The following is a 16,541-nucleotide window of genomic DNA, read 5'->3' as shown; positions in this document are numbered from 1 at the left end:
CCTTTGAGCCGACACAGGCCGCTGCAGTGTCCCAGGACGGAGGGGAGCCCTGGGGCTGCTCCTCGCTCCAGCTGTGACAGTCCTGAGCCGGGTATCCACTGGGGAACGCCCGGTTACCTACAACACACACGACACACACAAACGTCCCGTCAAACCTCTGGTAAACACACAAACGTCCCGTCAAACCTCTGGTAAACACACACACACACACACACACACACACACACACAAACGTCCCGTCAAACCTCTGGTAAACACACAAACGTCCCGTCAAACCTCTGGTAAACACACACACACACACACACACACACACACACAAACGTCCCGTCAAACCTCTGGTAAACACACAAACGTCCCGTCAAACCTCTGGTAAACACACACACAAACGTCCCGTCAAACCTCTGGTAAACACACAAACGTCCCGTCAAACCTCTGGTAAACACACACACACACACACACACACACACACACAAACGTCCCGTCAAACCTCTGGTAAACACACAAACGTCCCGTCAAACCTCTGGTAAACACACAAACGTCCCGTCAAACCTCTGGTAAACACACACACACACACACACACACACACAAACGTCCCGTCAAACCTCTGGTAAACACACAAACGTCCCGTCAAACCTCTGGTAAACACACAAACGTCCCGTCAAACCTCTGGTAAACACACACACACACACACACACACACACAAACGTCCCGTCAAACCTCTGGTAAACACACAAACGTCCCGTCAAACCTCTGGTAAACACACAAACGTCCCGTCAAACCTCTGGTAAACACACACACACACACACACACACACACAAACGTCCCGTCAAACCTCTGGTAAACACACAAACGTCCCGTCAAACCTCTGGTAAACACACACACACACAAACATCCCGTCAAACCTCTGGTAAACACACACACACACACACACACACACAAACGTCCCGTCAAACCTCTGGTAAACACACACACAAACGTCCCGTCAAACCTCTGGTAAACACACACACACAAACGTCCCGTCAAACCTCTGGTAAACACACAAACGTCCTGTCAAACCTCTGGTAAACACACACACACAAACGTCCCGTCAAACCTCTGGTAAACACACACACACAAACGTCCCGTCAAACCTCGGGTAAACACACACACAAACGTCCCGTCAAACCTCTGGTAAACACACACACACACAAACGTCCCGTCAAACCTCGTAAGATGGGAATGTTTTTGTTTGTTTAAGCTCCATTTATTGACCTGCCTGTAACATTTAAGTGACATTTAAGACCTTTTCAAGACTTTTTAATGCAGTTTAAGTCAAAGTTTATGCCACCATTAATTTTAAGAGAAAAACCCACAAACGTGCACAAATTAGGCTTTTTCTTGGCTATAAAAGGTTATCAAACACTAATATTATCATCAATTCAAAGATAACTACAACTTATATGCCACTTGTAATGTGATCCTTTAGTGTGGACTTGAATGTTTTAAGACCTGAACCCGGGCGTACCTATGAAGTCGGCGTCCTCGCGGTACGTGTAGGGGCCGCAGTGGTGGCTGGCACTGTTCCATGTGAAGCCGTGGTACGCGCTGGGGGGGGCGGCGGCCTGGGGGATGTAGGGCGGGGCCTCGCTGGTGTTGTATCTGAACTCGTTGGTCAGCGGGACGGAGGGGGCGGCCCACGTCTCCTCGGGCACGTACTGACCGCACACTTCTGACCACACACACACACACACAACACAAGATAAAAGGGGTTTATTTAGATTAAGGGTTTGGAACGCACGAAACCAACGCGTGTGTGCAAAACGTAGTATTATTTTTATTTATTTATATATATATTAATTGTATTTAAAAAAACATGGAATAAAAAGGAACAGACGTTTTAAAAGTAACGAACCAAAGCATCATTTATTTATGGAATAATCTTGACAAAGAATTGAAATAATTGAGAATAATGTAATTTAAGAAATATAGAGACAAATACAGAAAATGGAGATGATTACATTTGGACTCGATTTAAAACTAGACAAATTTGACAGATTTTGGACCAGTTTGTTTTGGAGTTTGACTTATTAGACTTATTTTCATCAAGATGTAAGTTTGTTTTTTTTCTTGTATTTTGTCGTTTTCCTCTCTGGTCATTCAGTTTTTCTTGTTACCGTATTTTCCGGACTATAAGTCGCACCGTTTAATAAGTCGCAGTTTTTTCATAGTTTTGGCCGAGGTGCAACTTATACATATATTTATACTTCTATACTTATATTCCGGAGCGACTTATATGTGATATTATTTGTTCTTTTCACACTTGCAACTGCATTTCATACTCCAGTGCGACTTATATATGTTTTTCCTTCTCTATTATGCATTTTTTGGCTGGTGCAACTTATACTCCGAAAAATACGGTAAATGTTTTAAAATTTAGAAAAATATAATAAATAAAAAAGTGAAAAATCTAAAAAGAAATACGGAGAAACCGAGTAGGTATGAAACATATATTCTTGTTGCAGATATATACGATTGTGGTGAATAAACAATGTTCAGTGTAAGTCCATGATGACCTGATACAGAGAGAAAGTGTGTGGGGCGTCGTACCCATGTTCCGGTCCACTCCTGCTGCCACCGCCGCAAAACTGGGGTTAAAGCTGGGCACGGGGGGCTCCGGGCTTTGGCACAGCTCTTTAATGTACAGTGTGTTGGTGCTGAAGGGAGAGAACACGTCATCGCGCGAGGAAACGACACAAAGAAGAGCAAAGAGAGTGAAAGTGGAGTGGGCGTGTACCTGAGAGCCCTGGTACTGCAGTTCTGGTACTCTCGCTCCGACGGGTAAGTGCTGTATTGCATGGATTCCCCTGAAACAACACAAATGACAACAGTTAGTGCCACTTTACTGTCCGTCTCTGGAAGATAATCAGTTTCACCAGGTGTGTGTAAACGCCAAGGAATTTAATCGCTTTTATTCTGAATTTTAAAGTCTAATTTATTTATTTTCAGTTTCAAAACCCTCATTTTAGTCACTGCTTATATTTCAGAGAGTGACATTAGCAGTGATGCAAATGATCAAACTGTGCCTGGCCAATCCTTCGTCAGCTTCACTGTAAACCCGCCCACAGCAGACAACGGCCAATAGGAAACAGCCTCTGGACTATATGCATTTGTCATTTGGAAGTGGAACAAACGTCCTTCCACGGTCGCCAAGAGCAACGGCACATCACATGTTTACAGATGAATAAATGAGTTTAAAGAGCGACAGCGTGACGGGCGCGGCCGCACTGAGGCTGGACGACACCGACCCCGATGACCACAGACTGTTTTATGTCAGACTGAAGTACTTTTAGAGGCTGAGGTAGGACCGTGTGATCATGTGATCATGTGTACACACAGACTGAAGTACTTTTTGAGGCTGAGGTAGGACCGTGTGATCATGTGATCATGTGTACACACAGACTGAAGTACTTTTTGAGGCTGAGGTAGGACCGTGTGATCATGTGATCATGTGTACACACAGACTGAAGTACTTTTTGAGGCTGAGGTAGGACCGTGTGATCATGTGATCATGTGTACACACAGACTGAAGTACTTTTTGAGGCTGAGGTAGGACCGTGTGATCATGTGATCATGTGTACACACAGACTGAAGTACTTTTTGAGGCTGAGGTAGGGCCGTGTGTCATGTGATCATGTGTACACACAGACTGAAGTACTTTTTGATGCTGAGGTAGGGCCGTGTGTCATGTGATCATGTGTACACGCAGACTGTAGTACTTTTTGAGGCTGAGGTAGGGCCGTATGTCATGTGTACACGCAGACTGTAGTACTTTTTGAGGCTGAGGTAGGGCCGTGTGTCATGTGATCATGTGTACATGCAGACTGAAGTACTTTTAGAGGCTGAGGTAGGGCCGTATGTCATGTGATCATGTGTACACACAGACTGAAGTACTTTTTGATGCTGAGGTAGGGCCGTGTGTCATGTGATCATGTGTACACGCAGACTGTAGTACTTTTTGAGGCTGAGGTAGGGCCGTATGTCATGTGTACACGCAGACTGTAGTACTTTTTGAGGCTGAGGTAGGGCCGTGTGTCATGTGATCATGTGTACATGCAGACTGAAGTACTTTTAGAGGCTGAGGTAGGGCCGTATGTCATGTGATCATGTGTACACACAGACTGAAGTACTTTTTGATGCTGAGGTAGGGCCGTGTGTCATGTGATCATGTGTACACGCAGACTGTAGTACTTTTTGAGGCTGAGGTAGGGCCGTATGTCATGTGATCATGTGTACACACAGACTGAAGTACTTTTTGAGGCTGAGGTAGGACCGTGTGATCATGTGATCATGTGTACACACAGACTGAAGTACTTTTTGAGGCTGAGGTAGGACCGTGTGATCATGTGATCATGTGTACACACAGACTGAAGTACTTTTTGAGGCTGAGGTAGGGCCGTATGTCATGTGATCATGTGTACACACAGACTGAAGTACTTTTTGAGGCTGAGGTAGGACCGTGTGATCATGTGATCATGTGTACACACAGACTGAAGTACTTTTTGAGGCTGAGGTAGGACCGTGTGATCATGTGATCATGTGTACACAGACTGAAGTACTTTTTGAGGCTGAGGTAAGGCCGTGTGTCATGTGATCATGTGTACATGCAGACTGAAGTACTTTTAGAGGCTGAGGTAGGGCCGTATGTCATGTGATCATGTGTACACACAGACTGAAGTACTTTTTGATGCTGAGGTAGGGCCGTGTGTCATGTGATCATGTGTACACGCAGAGTGAAGTACTTTTAGAGGCTGAGGTAGGGCCGTATGTCATGTGATCATGTGTACACGCAGACTGTAGTACTTTTTGAGGCTGAGGTAGGGCCGCTGTGTGCTCGTCCGCTTGGGTCCTTGTCGCCCTCGATGCTGCTGGCACTGCTCCAGCTGCCCCAGCTGCCTCTGCTGGCCCTCACGCTGCCCGAGGAGCTGCCCGAGTCCGAGCCCGACTCGCAGGGCCCGGTGCGGCGCTCACAGGGGCCCCTGCGCCGAGAGCGACCGGGGCACACGCCTGCGACACAGACACGTTTAAGTGACTTTAAGCTTCTTTCACATCTGTGTGTTTCACGTTCAAGTCTAAAAGAAGCTGAAAATAAAGCGTTACTAAAAAGGTCATAATCACAGCCTCAGGGGAAACTCAATATAATGTATAAAGAAAATATTAACATCACAAGGGAAATGAAGAGCACGACTCCTGAAACGTTAGAATGGAGCAGCAGACGTGCACGGACCGTTCAGTTTGAGGGGGCTCTCTGCACACGGCCCCGTCTTTGGTACTTCAGGTTTACAGCTGTTGCGGTTCCTGCTGCGAGCTGCAATGTTGTGATTGCCATTTTTCCATTCGGGTTCCTTTTCCCTCTCTGGCGCCCCCACGCTGTGTTCAGGAGCACTGCAGGGGAGGATGAGAACAGCGTCAGACTTACTGTAAAGACCCCGGGGGCTTTCACTGGTCTGAGCAGTTTTACCTTAAGCAACTTTCAGGCTTTTTGCGGCTCCTCTTTCCCTTATTTCCTGGTGCAGAGTCAGACTCCACACTCTGTACTTTTTTCTGTCCTTTTCCATCTCCTGTGAGCTGCGGACACAAAGACATTTGAGAAGAGTTATTATCAACTGAGGAAAGGTCACACTTCATTTTACTCAAGCATTATCAGGGCTGGAACGTGTCAAGCTCTGCAACTGACAGACTGAAACGAATACTTTACACAGCACAGAACATGCCGTGTGCTAGATTAAGAGGTTTCATGGCTGTGACAGAGCAAAGTGAACAAGGAAGTGTGTAAATGTAGTGTTTTATCGTGTCACAGGAGAGCACATGCTAAACACCCAAACTTCAGTCTCTTCTAGGAGCTCTGAATAGAGCCGTGTCTCACCTCAGAGCAGTCCCTTTTGGCCTCCATCTTGTCGTAGGGCTGTGCAAAGCTCTGCACTGAGGCCGTGCACAGGAGCAGGCCTGGACGAGGGCCCGCGCTCACAGTCATGTTCTCAGGGAACACAGCAGGCGTTTCCATGGGAAACATAACCACTGCTGGGGCCTCCTCGACCGCCTGCAAGTACTCCGACTTCTTCTCCAGCTCGGAGAGGAAGGCGGGCTCTGTGACATCGGGTTCGGGGCTGGAGGGCGTGTCTGGGAGCAGCTCCTCCATCTCCTCCTCAAGAGCAGCAGCGGGGGCCGGGCTGTACTTGTACTTGGTGTAGTACAGGGACACTTTGGGTTTCTTCTGGGCCTGAGAGGGCGTGGTGGAGGAGCTTTTCTTTGAGGACTGGGGCCTCTGTGGAGGAGAATTGGCCAGAGCAGGTGATCCTCGACCTTTTCCTTTGTCTGACGGGTGGCACGAGTCCACATAGCTCTTACAGCTGCCCTTCGCTTTACTGCACACACAAAACACACAACTTAATATGCGATCGAAAAAATATGTCTTTACTTTTAGGCAGTGGTTCAGTCAACACTGTCCCGTGAAAAACAATTAAAAGCCATGAGTTTGCAACATGCAGCCTAAACATCACAATAGACATGAGAATTCGCTCTTTGATGATTGAATCAGCCAATTCGAGTCGTTCAGCCACAAACACACTTTTCCTTCAGCTTTGCCAGTATGAACATGTCTCAGATTGAAGCTCAGATCCTCCAGAATTCTGTTGCTAAGGTCATTTTAGGGTTAGCATCTTTAGCCTAAGTTTACTTGTGTGGCTGCGTACGGGCAACAGTCACACGCTGCGCTGTAGGTACAATACGTTTACAGGTTTATAGTCGTCAGTTATTGTATTTCCATGTTATTCTTTGTCTTTTTAAATGATTAAATGTCTATTCAAATGTACATATAGTAAAAGTCCTTCTAGTTCTTTCATTTCATATTCCATGTTAATTTGATCTTCAAGCCCTTTCTGCATTAATGAAGCACTCAAAATACATTATTATTGCACAAATAAAATGCACTTTTCATCCACTCGCTGCGTCACTTTATCCCGTTCACGACTCATCGCCCGTGAAACAAATAACACCACTTTATCCGAGCTGCAGACGCATCACAGGAGAGCGCCTACTTGACTCTGTTTGGCGAGAGCACCTACTTGACTACTGTTTGGCGAGAGCACCTACTTGACTACCGTTTGGCGAGAGCACCTACTTGACTCCGTTTGGCGCAACGCTGTTGACGGCGCCGTTGTCTCGAGATAGATTGGCGTTGTGGTTGCTTCTGGCGCTCGGTGTGGAGAAGTCGCTCAGAATGTACTGGGCCTGATGAAACGCCATCAAGCACACGCCGAACAGAGAGAAGCTGTTCAAAGAGAGACTGGTTAACGTCACTCTCCGGTCGCTTTTTTGAACGTGGCGAGCGAGGAGCACTGACCAGGTGAAGAGGAGCGTGACCAGCCAGAAGCTCTCCTCCCAGCTGGGCCCGGGCACCACCTGGGCACACAGGGGCAGCATGTGGTGGGGCAGCGTCACGTTCAGGGTGAAGGGGAACAGCGTGCCCCTCGCCGTCAGCAGGGTCAGGTCCCGGATCACCCAGGACGACGTGAAGTCCGGGGTGAACCTGGAGGGAGACGCACGCGGCTCTTGTTCAGTCGTTTAAATGAATCAAAAGTCAAAGTAAATGGCACGACCAGCACAGATCGTTAAGCGTACACGGGCGTAAGCGGCACGAACGCCCCGCCCCGCGTCTCGAGTGGACTTACGCGATGGTGATCTCGGAGGAGGCGTTGTGCTCCAGGCGGAAGGGGTGGCACTGCAGCACCTCGAAGCCGAAGCCCTGACACTTGTAGCCGTTTATGTTCATGGACATGACGGTCAGCGGCAGCTCGCCCGCGTTCTCCACCCTGAAGCTCTTCCGGATGGCAAACAGCGGCTTGTTGTTCCGCAGACCTACGGGAGGCACAAGCCACACGTCAGACCGCGGCCGTAGTTACAAGTAACTAATGACTCTTTCCTCTGCCATAACGTCATTGTTGCACCGAAACACCGAAGCAATGTTTGTAATAAACAATGGCAATAAAGCTTTTTCGGATTTTCTAATTCTTCTATTACTGTAATGTCAATATAAACACTTTTGTTCGTTTTCTGTGGGGAAGTAAACACAAGTACGACGAGGAATTGGAGACAATGAATGGCTTTAACAAAAAGATAAATAGACTAAATGTGACCAATCAGAAGCAGCGGCAGGCGGGCGATGTGTGATACAAAACAGTGAGACGAGAAAAGTATTGGATTATTCCTTGTCATTTTGCGGCTCTTTGGTGAACTCCAAACGCCTCTGTTGTCCTCTGTCTTTACTTCCATCACAGAGGCGTTTGGAGTTCACACATCCATAAAAGTGGATACAGCCGTTATATTATATTAATAAAAGCCTTCTCCAGCTCGTCCCAAACACACTCACTCAAGTACATTAGTCTCTACTTCTCCTTTAGATGTTTCCTCTACTCGATGCCAATGATTTGACCCTTCTCAAACACACTCGCATCTCATTCATGATCACATGGATGTTTCAAAAACGCATCGGTCGGGTTTAAAGTGTCTATGACAGACCAAATAAAGTCAAAATTAGAAAATCGAATAAACATATTTATACTTGTTGTACATATGAAACATAGTTTTACACCAGTCGAGCAGGTATTTGTTGAGAAAAACGTTGACAAATCTGTAGAAATTGGAGGAACAGGAAGTGACATCACAGCGGGGACACCCATTTCGGTCAAATTTATGCAGAATTTACAATAAAAATATAATTAAACTAAAGCCGCTCTCATATATTTTTCCGTGTTTGCTGGGTAATTTCCTAGTGTGATTTAATCAATTACAGACAGGAAGTGAAATTATAAACTTAAAATATTTGCCATTTTGTGATTTTTTTTAATTTCAGCAAAATTCTAAATACATTTATCTTAAGGCCGTAGTTATTTTATTACTTGGTTTAGGGATCCGCCTCAGTTAGATTATTGATTTATACAATATAAATAAAATTAATTATCAATTTCTTTTATAAAGTCCCGCCGACAACGCAAAATAGCATTAAATGAAATACAAAAAGCGGTATTTAGTCAAAAGACAAGAGCGCGTGAAGCGTGGCGGAGCAGCTCCATCCCGGCGCGGGCCCGGCGAGAGTGCGCGCGCCTGTTTCCTCCGCCTTTATATTGCAAATACACATTTTAAACCCGTTTACCACATTTTCTCCAGCGCATTTTGCCATGACTTAGGCTGAACGCCTAGAAGTGTGAGTTCTGAGTGTAAATCACGCTAAATCTACTGTTACACGCTCCTGCGCGCCGCGTCTCCCCCCCCCTCCTTCCGTGGTCCGTTTTGGGTAAACCTGGAAGAAAAAATCTTTTGAAATTGAAATCATATTTATATTTCGCCCGCCTGTTCAATATATTTCATTTAAAAATCCGTAAACCAAGTAATAAAATAACTACGGCCTAACTGCTTTTAGTCAAGGGGGCGCTTTAACTACCATGTTACAGCTTTAAGAACATCACCTGCAGCAGTTGTCCAGTAGGAGGCGCACACTACTATACTGTATTTGTTTCGTCGTATCCGGGCGGCGGCTTGTTTTTGGACGGGCAGAGTACGATTCCCCGAGCGCAAAGACAACAGAGCGAACAAAGCAAGCGCTCCTTTGTATCGTTTGAAGAGGAGAACGTGTGAATCTCAGTCCAGACTCTGAAGTGTTCAACGCGATCTGAGCAGCGCACTTCTAGTTTATATGTAAACCAAACCTGGGCCATTAACATTTCGCAAAATATGGACCAGAAAAATGTGTCGCACAGAAAGCAGCCATGCGTTTGAAGAGGAGCTAATTGCCCAGTTTGAAGCGTTTTTCGAAGATTATTGGCGATGAAAAGCTAAATTGTGGCGCGCTCTGATAATCCACAACACTCAAAACAAGAGAGTGATGACGTCATGATTATTGCATCCTCCGTGTGCCCGTTATTGGCTGTGAGTCTGAACGTACCGTCTCTGCATTCCATCAGCGTGGACTGGGGGACGTTGAATCTCAGCGAGGCCCCGGCGCCCGGCAGTTTGCTCCCCACACGGAGGAGCTCTTTGGCCCCGTGGCCCCTCACGCTCACCATGTCGAACACGGTCAGGTTGTTCCTAGAAATCAGCAGCAACATTGTCAGTTTCGCTTTAGTTTGACCCAAAAGACGGCGCAGAACACACACTTTTCCATGTGGCCAGGCGTTTGTGTACAAAGTGAGGGTTGAAATAAAACACTAGATGGCGCTGTCAAATGGCTAAACAGTATGTAATCACTTGTATTGGTATAAGTTTTACATGTTTAGATCTCGTCTGCCCGTGTACCTGATGAGGAGAATGGTGGAGGTGGGTTTGTGTTCAGAGGGAGTGTAGACCACCGCCACCTCCCTGGACTCCCATGGCTGCAGGAGGAGACGCAGCAATCCCTCTCCACTCGGGGCCCGCATACTGTCCACAGCCTGGAGACACATGGAGAAAAAGTTTACTGAGAACGGAGATACACAGTTACAGATGGAGCAGAAACGATTTGAGCAAATACCTTTGGCGTACTCGGCAGCAGCGAGAACGCTGCAGTGCTGAGATTCACAGACACTGGGCTGATATTAAACCTGTGCATCAAAGGGCGAGTTAAAATGATATAACATGATGCAAACGATGTGATAATACCATTTGGTAAGGAGGTCCAGAGCCTCCAGGGGAGCAGGGTACAAGGAGAGGATCCGAATCTCTACAGCAACCACAGAGGGGGAGGGGTTCTTCAGCACAAAGGTTTTTACCTGGAATTATACAACAAGTTCAGCTACTAAATTAATTTGCTGATGTTTAGTGTGTTGCTGCTCAGATGTTTCCCTAACCCTCAGATGTTGAAGTGTGTGTCTAACACTTGGAGTAAGAGCCTGAACTAACTGCTTACCTTGCTTTCATTGACGGGTGTAGCACCAAAGTCCAATGAGGAGGAAGTCTCCACAGGAAGTCTGGGCCACCTAAACACACACATTATTACAGCAGAATGACACACAAGTACATTAATGTGTGTGCTGAGGAGTTCAGACCTGCAGGGCGGCTTGTCTCTGTGTCGCCGCCATCGGGAGCACAGTTCAGAGGCCAGTTTACTGTCGATGGCCCAGGACGAGGAGAAGAAGTCTGGGAGGAGCGAGCGCTGCCACTCCGAGCGACCTGACCAACCGTTTGGCAAAGGATTAGTACAAACACACATGTTTTTGGTTTTTGTTTTTCCGGGAGTCACGCGTCACCTGTTTCAGACAGTCTGAGCGGACAGGGCCGACTGCACTCTCGCTCTACACCAAACGGCACGCCGCCCTGCTGACGACACAAACATGAGTGTGACTGTTAGAGCCGTCGGTCCAGTCGAGGTGAGAGTACACAACAGCCTTCTTACCTTGGAGAAAGTGGAGCGAAAGAACAGAGGGACGTGCAGCGTGGGCCCCGGGCTGGTGTTCAGGCTCAGGGTGAACACTTGGTTAAGGGGCAGGCTCCTGTGGAGCAACTGGAGAGACAGGACATGAAAACAGCCCGGAGGAACTGTGACAGGGCGGCTGAAGTTCACCACCTGGACACCAGAGGGCAGCAGAGGCACATATAAGTGACCAATGACACATCAGAACTTGATAAAACGTCAATGTTTTCATTAAAAAATACAATCCAAAAGTAGTGGTGATGTTTAGTTTGATCGGACCGTAAAGTAAAAGCAAGAATAAGTTTTCAAACTGACTCCCTAAATGTTCAAACTACTCTTAAAGCCAGACGTCTGAAGAATTATGTTCCATTGAGTCATCTGGAATCCTGAATAATTTGACTGTTGAGACAAATGAGCAGCTCAATAACCACTGATGGTTTGTGGATGTTTAATTAATTGTATAGTCTTTAAAGAGCGGTGGATGTAAGAGAAAACGGTCACGGCTGTGGCTGAGCGTTACCTTGAGTGCATTGTTGGACCTGTGTGACAGCGAGGCGTCGGTCACGGTCAGAGGCAGAGACAGAGGGTTGGAGATCCACAGCTCCACCTGCTCCGAGTCCGTCTGCTTCACCTGGAACACCTCCTCTGGACTCCTCCTGCAGTGTCATTTGAGAGGAATTGGCCAACGTCACTTAATAAAAAGAGGTCCGGAGCAGTGTTTGTGTTCTTGAATGTAATAAAGACTCAAACATGCACGAGTTTGTAAATAAGAGTTACTAAATGGTAAAATACTCATAAAAGTCAAATCAGAATATTGTAGGATACTAAGTAGGAGTGTGTGCCACAGCTCATGGAGAGTTCATATGGTGCAGATGTGCAGGTCACTAACCCGTGTGCCACATGTAGTCCAGGGAAGTGAACCCGGCTCTGGTTTCCCACGGCGACTAAACTGAGCTGACTCGTGCACTTGCGCCCGCGGCCTGGCATTGAACCTGCGTATACATTCAGCATTAACAGTTGCATTCTGTTAAAGGCGTATGACGCAACTTTTCTCATTAGACGGTCATGCTCGTCTCCATGGAGATTTGACTGCTTTCCGGAACCGTTTGGCATGTGTAGAATCTCCATGACAATGAACGTGACATACCTCTGCAGGACAGCGTGGCCACTTGAGTGAAGTTCTTTGCCTCTGGCCTCAGCGGCGCCTGATGCACATCCAGGTTTGCTTCTACTTTGGAGAGAACCTGCATTTCCTGCTCAGAAAAACTCCACGTCAGAGATGGATTCACATTATATTAGGACCAGTCGTAACCGCAGCGACCTCACCTTTACGTCCAGCTTTTTGCCTCCAGAGTTCAACATATAAACTCCCAGCTTTGGTTCAGCTGCACAAAGAGGACAAAGAGGTGGTTTGTTTGTGTGTCCATATATTTGTATGCGTGCTATAGAGTGTAGAACACACCTGCAGCGAGCGGCCCGGCGCCACGGGCGACCAGCAGCACCAGAATGTGCTCTATGACGTAAGGCTTGAGCTTGTCCAGGTCGGCCGGGTGGTCCCCGCGAGCCGACAGGTTAATCTGCAGACTGAGCCGCTCCTCACTCTGCCAACACGAGCCCTGGCACCAAACAGTACGCAATAGAGTCTTGTGATTGGACAATAACGTATATATATATTTTATCATTTGAAAATCAATGTTATAATGTTACCAAAATCAAGCAACAACCAATAGAGTGAAAAAATAAAAAACAAAAAGCAGTTGAGCACCTAATATTATCTGAAAAATATAATAAATATATTTTAAGTATATACCGTAGTTTATAAGTCGCACCTTTTTTCATAGTTTTGGCCGGGGTGCGACTTATGTGATATTATTTGTTATTTTCACATGACAACCACAAGAGGGCGCTCTAGGCCCTAAGCGACGCAGAAGAAGAATCTGCACTTCCTCTTCCTCTGGAGTTAGTGGAGTTGTTTAGAAGTGACACAGAGGAAGAAGAATTCAATGGATTTAGTGATTTGGGGTCAAACTGATGCTTTGGTAAACTTGTTAGCATGTTCTTTATGCTATAGTTATCTGAATAACTGTTCATATGTTACGTTAACATACCAGACACTTACCACAGTTCTGTCTGTGCCTCATGTAGCTGAAGGTGTTAGCGTTAGCATACGTACACCTATTCACCATGTTCTCTCATCTGTTATTATTTTAAACTGCATTTCAAGATGAAATGTCTGTTCTTGGTCTTGGATTTTATCAAATACATTTCGCCAAAAAAAGCGACTTATGTTTTTTTTTCTTCTTATATGCATTTTTTGGCCGGTGCAACTTATAGTCCGGAAAATACGGTAGTGGTATTTGATATAATAGAAACACACTGATAACTGGATTGGGTATTGGTTCAAGATATTTGCGTATGGGACATCCTTTTATAGATTGCAGAGTCATCGTTAAGACAATATTTCTGACCTGGTGCCAGTTGTAGTACAAAGTATAAGCATAAACTGTGTACAGCATGTTCTTGTGGTATACTGCAGTATTGCTCCTCATACAAATACCAAAGTGACATGCAGCAGTGAGAGAATGTAAGAGTTTGAGAATGTAAGTGTTTAAGATAAGTGTAAGGCATGAGAGCAGCCCGTCCCGCACTAACACCGCGACGCCCTGTGAACGCAGCGTATCAGTTGCGGACCTCGTCTGAAAAGGTCAGCGCCGGGCCGAGCGGTCAAATCACCGCTTGACGAGCTGCAGACAGATGCCGCGGCCCGCTGCCACCGCCGCTCACGGCCCGCAGGCAAACCCGATCCCTGAAAAGACAAGGCTACTGCGGCCGCTTCCTGTGCGGCCGCTCGGACCGACGGCGTCCGGAGTGGAGGGGACGTGGCGAGTTCAGGCTCCGGTCACTAACTGTGAGAACGCCTTTGCAGGACGTACAAGCCGTCACCACTTCTCAAATCTAATCATTCATGTGCAAGTCTCAAGTCACTGAAACCAGACTTGTCACATTTGGACCGAGCAGTTTACTTTGGAACACGACACGGCGGCCTGAGCCGATTGGCGGTTAAAGGATATTCTTTGCTTCACTTGTGCGTCTGATAAAGCCGATCTCACAATCTAACGCCGATCCAACACTGGTCTAACGCAGATCTAACGCCGGTCTAACGCAGATCTAAAGCCGGTCTAACGCCGGTCTAACGCAGATCTAAAGCCGGTCTAACGCCGGTCTAACGCAGATCTAAAGCCGGTCTAACGCCGGTCTAACGCAGATCTAAAGCCGGTCTAACGCCGGTCTAACGCAGATCTAAAGCCGATCTAACGCGGGTCTAACGCAGATCTAAAGCCGATCTAACGCAGATCTAAAGCCGATCTAAAGCCGATCTAACGCAGATCTAACGCCGATACGACGCCGATCCAAAGCACATCTAACACCGGTCCAATGCTGCTCTAAAGCTGGTCTAACGCTGGTCTACCGCTGTGGTAGTGGCCCAGCTCAAACTGAGAGCACGGACACCTGATAACTTCCATTCATTATCCAGGAAAGGTCATAGTGACAAACCCAACAATCTCTGAACCAAGACCGAAGTGTTTAAATAACATCCGATTGGATCATTTCTAGTGTCGCTAGAGAAGGTCAATACCTCTGGACTGTTGAACAAGCTTTTGGGGAAGCTGCACTCGAGGAGAAGACCCAGAATAGTGATGTTCGAGGCATCTTCCTACAAAAAGAAGAAAAGAAGCAAAAACAGACCACTGTGAGTTGAATATTGTTTTGGATCTGGTCAGCCGTAAGTGCAGAATCTTTGAGCATGTTAAAGGTAATTTATGCTACACGCTCTCTACACTCTACATACCGCGGTACACTCTACACTACGGCACACTCTAAACTCCACACTATATATAGCACTTCCTGTTGCGGCGGCACGGCTTCTCAGACTATGCACTGTCAATTTTAGAATACAGATGAAGCCGTAAAGGCCAGCGTAAGTACCTGAGTTTGGGTCAGCTTAATACTCTGAATGTGGGGAAATATAAGCAGACTGTCCTTTCTGTGGACAGACTTTAAAGAGCCCCGCTGAATGCCCACACCAAATACCTGGAGAAAATACAAAACAAGGAAAATATTAATAAAAACCTATTATTATTATTGCCATTTTGTTTACTAAAGGCAATTAATTCTAGTCTAAAGCAGCGTCTATCCGGCATTATGGGAGGATTATCAGCCCAAGACACTCCCCAGTCTCATTCTCATCCGCCTCATCAGCCTCCACATTCTCATCAGCCTCCACATTCTCATCAGCCTTCACATTCTCATCCGCCTCATCAGCCTTCACATTCTCATCCGCCTCATCAGCCTTCACATTCTCATCCGCCTCATCAGCCTTCACATTCTCATCCGCCTCAGCCTTCACATTCTCATCCGCCTCATCAGCCTCCACATTCTCATCCGCCTCATCAGCCTTCACATTCTCATCCGCCTCATCAGCCTCCACATTCTCATCCGCCTCATCAGCCTTCACATTCTCATCCGCCTCATCAGCCTTCACATTCTCATCAGCCTCCACATTCTCATCAGCCTTCACATTCTCATCCGCCTCATCAGCCTTCACATTCTCATCCGCCTCATCAGCCTCCACATTCTCATCCGCCTCATCAGCCTTCACATTCTCATCCGCCTCATCAGCCTTCACATTCTCATCCGCCTCATCAGCCTTCACATTCTCATCCGCCTCATCAGCCTTCACATTCTCATCCGCCTCATCATTCTCCACAGCCTCAGTCGCCTCAGTCTCAGTCTCATCATTCTCATTAGTCTCATCCAATTCAAACTATAAATGTACAGTCTATTACACAAGGCTTTGTGTAATATTAGACAGAGCGTTTCATTGGTGCTGCTTTTAAACACAGCCTAAAACAGACTCAAATACCTCCACATGACTTATGGCTCTCCTTTTACTTGGCCTCACTAAGAGTAGTGTGCGCTCAGCTCTCCTTTTACACTTGTTTTTTCTGGTACACTTTTGCTTTTTAATACACATGGCAATATGGTGTTGAGATCAATGTTCTGCGTCCCTTCACAAAAGCCCCTTGAGGCCAAATAAGACCCTCTTCTTTGAGAGGATTAC

General features: G+C 46.6%; 1 protein-coding gene across 2 annotated transcripts in view; it reads right to left on the bottom strand.

Moving 5' to 3' along the window:
• tmem131l (transmembrane 131 like) overlaps positions 1 to 16,541 on the bottom strand; it is a 33,658-nt gene that overhangs the window by 1,709 nt on the left and 15,408 nt on the right. Inside the window, exons 7-32 of one of the 2 annotated variants that reach the window (XM_072464063.1) lie at positions 15,407 to 15,511; positions 15,057 to 15,134; positions 12,882 to 13,035; positions 12,746 to 12,804; positions 12,567 to 12,672; positions 12,309 to 12,411; positions 11,940 to 12,075; positions 11,402 to 11,572; positions 11,256 to 11,325; positions 11,055 to 11,178; positions 10,916 to 10,985; positions 10,669 to 10,778; positions 10,541 to 10,610; positions 10,327 to 10,460; positions 9,977 to 10,119; positions 7,707 to 7,893; positions 7,379 to 7,564; positions 7,157 to 7,306; positions 5,903 to 6,401; positions 5,498 to 5,604; positions 5,264 to 5,421; positions 4,840 to 5,043; positions 2,774 to 2,843; positions 2,587 to 2,693; positions 1,505 to 1,708; positions 2 to 117 (exon numbers count right to left, since the gene is read on the bottom strand). In XM_072464063.1, coding sequence (XP_072320164.1) covers positions 2 to 117; positions 1,505 to 1,708; positions 2,587 to 2,693; positions 2,774 to 2,843; positions 4,840 to 5,043; positions 5,264 to 5,421; positions 5,498 to 5,604; positions 5,903 to 6,401; positions 7,157 to 7,306; positions 7,379 to 7,564; positions 7,707 to 7,893; positions 9,977 to 10,119; positions 10,327 to 10,460; positions 10,541 to 10,610; positions 10,669 to 10,778; positions 10,916 to 10,985; positions 11,055 to 11,178; positions 11,256 to 11,325; positions 11,402 to 11,572; positions 11,940 to 12,075; positions 12,309 to 12,411; positions 12,567 to 12,672; positions 12,746 to 12,804; positions 12,882 to 13,035; positions 15,057 to 15,134; positions 15,407 to 15,511 — 3,621 coding nt within the window. The remainder of the gene's footprint in view (position 1; positions 118 to 1,504; positions 1,709 to 2,586; positions 2,694 to 2,773; positions 2,844 to 4,839; positions 5,044 to 5,263; positions 5,422 to 5,497; positions 5,605 to 5,902; positions 6,402 to 7,156; positions 7,307 to 7,378; positions 7,565 to 7,706; positions 7,894 to 9,976; positions 10,120 to 10,326; positions 10,461 to 10,540; positions 10,611 to 10,668; positions 10,779 to 10,915; positions 10,986 to 11,054; positions 11,179 to 11,255; positions 11,326 to 11,401; positions 11,573 to 11,939; positions 12,076 to 12,308; positions 12,412 to 12,566; positions 12,673 to 12,745; positions 12,805 to 12,881; positions 13,036 to 15,056; positions 15,135 to 15,406; positions 15,512 to 16,541) is intronic. The other variant, XM_072464064.1, reaches the window with a different exon arrangement.

The sequence above is a fragment of the Eucyclogobius newberryi genome, unplaced genomic scaffold (genome assembly GCF_026437365.1).
Source record: "Eucyclogobius newberryi isolate DKJ021-1_F unplaced genomic scaffold, fEucNew1.0.hap1 SCAF_4, whole genome shotgun sequence".
Classification (NCBI taxonomy): Eukaryota; Metazoa; Chordata; class Actinopteri; order Gobiiformes; family Gobiidae; genus Eucyclogobius; species Eucyclogobius newberryi.
This window is presented reverse-complemented; position numbering and strand designations above follow the sequence as displayed.